This window comes from Laccaria bicolor, genomic scaffold, assembly GCF_000143565.1.
Source record: "Laccaria bicolor S238N-H82 LACBIscaffold_214 genomic scaffold, whole genome shotgun sequence".
Lineage (NCBI taxonomy): Eukaryota > Fungi > Basidiomycota > Agaricomycetes > Agaricales > Hydnangiaceae > Laccaria > Laccaria bicolor.
In genome coordinates, this window is record NW_001890072.1 from 7,822 (window position 1) to 12,484 (window position 4,663).

The following is a 4,663-nucleotide window of genomic DNA, read 5'->3' on the forward strand; positions in this document are numbered from 1 at the left end:
AGTCGTGAGTACGATGCTCGTGCAACAGATAGGGAAAAGAATATGGTGTAAGAAGAAGTAATATTCTTTTCTGTTTACAAGGTAGTTATACTAAACGTGACTAAACATGACTAAGCGTGATTGCGTGACTCTGAAGATTGTAGAAGAGGAATTGCGCTAGAGAAGGATACAAACATCGTTGAATAGGAAATATAACGAGAGAGGGGAATGCCTTAGTATCGACCCCTCACAAAGCCCCCCTATTTCCGATTTGACGGGTTCTGTACTCCTCCGGAATTTCGATGCGAGCAATGCGAGACTTGTGCCAATCGACGTGGAAACCGTCTAAAATCCGGGTATGAAGGTGCATTAAGGAAGCTGGTACGATGTGGTTCAAACGATCACGATTTCCTCTGCTCATGCGATTCCGACGCCGAAAATAATCGTTCCACATTCCTGGCGTGCGGAATTTCGCTGTACCCTGTAAGATTTCCTTGGTCAAGTCCACGAACATGTCCTCCATGCGACTATCCCACTCGCCCGTCCAGAAGAAGCAGCCGTCGTCCAATATGTCCTTGGATGGGTAGAGGGATTTATCTTTGTCACTGTCGCTACGGATACAGCCAAACATGACGTCGACTTCTTGCGGAGACATCTCGTCGGTGTATAAAAACAACGGGTGTTCGTCGTCGGAATCGATGTATCCGCGACGATGAACGTAGACGTCTGGGGAAGGCCCTGACATGAACTGCGCGACCAGTTCTGCTCCGCCCCATTTGCGACCTAGCCAAGCGATAGGGCCCCCCATGCCTATGAGAATCCTGGCATGAGGGCGACGAATGACGTCGTTGACACGGCTCATGTAGTAAGCCTTAAGGGCCCCTTGAGCTGTGTAGAGAAAAGGCGGTTCCACGTTACAGGTTGGCTTCCCAACGAGTCGGTCCATATCCGATACCTCTTCTGGTTTAAAACGACTGAAATCCTCGACTTTGACCCCGATCGCGAACGGAATGCTGAAGCAGATGGCTTTGAAAAGGATGGCGGCCATAGATGATGCGTCGCCGGAGCAAGCTGCCCAATAGCGAAGTCGAGCTTGAGCCTTGGGGTCAGGAATGAGTAGGAACCCTACGTCGAGGAACTCCAAGTTCCAGTTCAAGGGCTTCTTGCTGGACCACGTTGCTTCGCGAACTGCAAATTCATCTCCCAACCTGCGTAATTCCGCCAGGAAAGTACTCCGCGATGCTGGTAGTAGCTGCTTGCGTGAGGAGGTGGGGGGAGAGGCTGACCGTCGAGAGTCTCGGGAGCTGCGTCGCTCGGAGGTGTCAGACCGGCGGACCGATGATGCTCGTGACTGGGACAAAAGAGGAGAAGGCGCAGACATCGCCTGTACCCATCTGGATGGAATTTCCTCGGAAGCTGTCATGCGTGGCACTGGAATGCTAGGATGAGCTTCGGGAACCCAGCTAGGACGTGGAAGCATCGTGACTGAAGCCTCGTCGCGCTGTGGCGAAGCATTGGGGTTGGGGGAACCTGCAGACGAGTCGCTGCTGACTTCCCCTGGAAGACGCAGACGTCCCCACTTGTCAAAGCTTTCCTTGGGGGAAGGGGCGTACAAGCTTTTGAAGATTTCTCGAATCTCGCGGTTGCCGCGTTTTGCTTCTACGCTGATGCCTGAGCCCTCCGTCCCCGCTTTCTGACCAGAACCTGGGTTGGTTACTCGTGGTTTCCATCGCCAAATCGTCACCATACCTCCAGTCATCTCCAAGTCGATGAAGAAGTGGAACTTCTCGGCGTAGTCTTTGACGATCACGAAGTCTGTGATAGGGCGTCGAGCCCATCCCTCAAAGTCTACTATGTAAACTGTGGCGGTGGCAGGGATGTCGATGAATAGTGGAGAGGAGATGTGATCGGGTGGAGAGTGGAGCTGTAAGAATTCGTCGTGACGTCGGATTGTTGTGATTTCCTCGTCATAGCCCATTATCTCTTCCGCGTCGACCTCGGTTCTGTCCAGCGCTGTACAGGCGTCATGATAGGCTTGAAGGATGCGGGGGGACAGCTGGGTGAGGCTGGGGTATTGAGTATGGTCGTCCATCCAGAAGTAATAAACCGGGACGTCCTCCGCTAACAGGTGTGCGATGTTGAGATGGTGCCAATTTCTGACTAGATCCAAGAATACGCCTCGTTTCTTCAGGCTGCGAAGCTGGAAAGTCCTGATGAAATCTACCATCCAAGGATGTAGAGAAAAGTCCCAACGAGTGACTGACGAGGTCCACCAATTGAGAAATCCCAAGAACTCCAAGGCCTTCGCTCGAGCTTCCCTGGTAATGGAGTCGACGCTGTCTGCTGAGTCCCAGCCCGACTGTAAGCGGAGATAGTTGAACTTCAAAGGATGGTCGGTGCCCTTGATGAAAGGGTGGTTGGAGACGACTGATTCGACGCACAACCATAGACGCGAAAGCAAGTCCATTGCTTTCTCCCGTAGATCGGTTGCTAAGTAGAACTTTCCTCCGTTGTTGATGATGGGCGCACTTCCCTTGTTAAAGTACCAAGGGACGTTGTCGTTTTCGTCGGGGAAGGATTCGATTACGTTCCACGCGTCCCAGTGGTAGCGTTGACTGAACCAGGCGGGCTCCTTCGTCCAAGTCCACGCCGTTGGCCGTGCGCAGGTCTCCTCCAGCTGAAATGCTCGATCCTCCAAAGCTTGCTGAAAGACATCCGTAGAGGGAATCTTACCTGCTGATGCGTTCAACGCAATCCATTCCCCCGCCGGCATTACTTCTCGACCTGATGTTGGGACAATCCCATCTCCGTCGGTATACAAGAATTCCATGATGTCGTGGATGAGTATGCGCAGTGAATCCAAATGAGAAAAGAGAAACGATGTAAGAGGAAAGAAGGAAAGAACAAAAAACAAAAGGAAAGGGTATACGGTCGTCTATCAGTGAGATCCATCACTGATCTAGACGAGATAAGTTAGGTAGTGTTATTACAAATCATTGGGGGGGGTCTCCCCCTTCACCCTGACGCTGCCATTTAGCAACAACTTCTGGGGCGTTAGTGAGCGCTTTCCTCGGCTCCCAGGTGTCGTAGAGAGGGCTGTAACCCTCCCAGCGAACGAGGTACTCTAGGCCCTTACGTGTCCGCCTTTCCGCTATAATCCGATCCACTTCATACTCTTCTTTGGCCGGTACGGCGGTGCGTGTTTCAGGGAGAGTGGTGCGAGGTCCGAACTCGATAGGTGACTCTTCATACTTTTTGAGATGTTGGTAATTGAAAATAGGAAGCCCCGGATACAAACTACTCATCCGAAGACGGTACACGTTCGGATTGATTCTCTGCATCACCTCAAACGGCCCTATCCACCTTTGAGTGAGTTTCTTTCCCTCCCCTTTGGACTCGATCCATTCTAAAGCGTGCGGATTGACTAGTACGCGATCGCCTTTTTTCAAGTGGGGTATCGGCTTCCGACCGTTGTTATAAGAACGGGTTTGTTGATCCTGCGCTTTGGCGATCGCTCGCCTGGCGCTATCCCTGTGCATAGCCATATTCTCCAAGAAGGTAACTGCCTCTGGTGTCAAAGCTCGATTCAAGACTTCGTCGTTCCGTTTGGTCCCGGTGAAGTCCAATGGCGTTCGAGGGTGGAAGCCCAATAAAAGGTGAAAAGGTGCTGCACTCGTGGACGAGTGGATCGCGCTGTTGTAGGCGAATTCCAACAGGTGTAACCATTTCGACCAGTCGGATTTATTACTTGAAACGAATGCGCGCAACATAGTGGTGAGCAATCTATTTACGACTTCCGTTTGCCCGTCGTGTTGAGGGTGATGGGATGACGATAGGCTCATCCGTGTCTGAAGAAATTTTGCGATGCCTATCCAGAAATCGGCTGTCCATCTGGGGTCTCTATCCGTTATTATGCTCTCTGGCAAACCGTAACGACAAACGATATGCTTGACGAAGAGATCCGCGAAGCCTTCGGAATCTAGCCCAGTCGTGGTTGGAATGAACGACGCATGTTTCGACAAACGATCAACCACGACATAAATGGCGTTGAAACCGTCTGACCATGGCAGATTAACGATAAAGTCCATGGAAATCGACTGGTAGGGTCGGGAGGGGATGGGATTGGGAATAAGTAAGCCGAATTTGTTGAAATTAGAGAATTTTGATTTCTGGCATACGTCGCAGGTCTTACAGAACTTTTCGATATCTATTTTCATCCTTTTCCAATAAAAGCGGGGACTTAGGGATTGCCATAATCGTTCGGGTCCCGCGTGCGCTGATTCCAGAGGGTTTTCATGTGCTTCCATCAAGACGAAGTTCCTTTGACTCGTAGGCACGCAAAGACGGGGCTGGTAATCTTCGTTGCTGAAGAAAACCATGCCATCTTTGTCCACGAAGAATCGGCGACCTTGGGTGAATCTGTCATGGGAATACTTCGGGTCTGTAGCTATGGTTTTGAAAGACGGATCGTGTAAGTAGCCCTCTCTCCATTCTTTCTTTGCTTTTTCATCCATGGATAGGTGAACCGTAGGAGGAGGATTCAAAGCTCCCCAGTATTCGGTCGTAGTCCGCAGAGTATCGAGTTCCTCCCCCTCCTCCTTGGTACGGTCATTTCCTTGTTCCTGGATGATGGCCTCCTTAGGAGCGGGTCTGTCGACTTGCGATGCCTCGCTGCTTCTTTTAT

The 4,663-nt window shown here is 51.1% G+C and overlaps 1 protein-coding gene across 1 annotated transcript; it reads right to left on the reverse strand.

Annotated features, from left to right (window-relative positions):
- Nucleotides 1-226: 226 nt before the first annotated feature.
- Nucleotides 227-2,809, reverse strand: LACBIDRAFT_302374 (uncharacterized protein; the record flags this gene model as incomplete). The annotated part of the gene is made up of 1 exon (XM_001890893.1): nt 227-2,809. The coding sequence occupies one exon, from the start codon at nt 2,807-2,809 to the stop codon at nt 227-229; it is 2,583 nt and encodes an 860-aa protein (XP_001890928.1).
- Between the last annotated feature and the right edge of the window lie 1,854 nt (nt 2,810-4,663).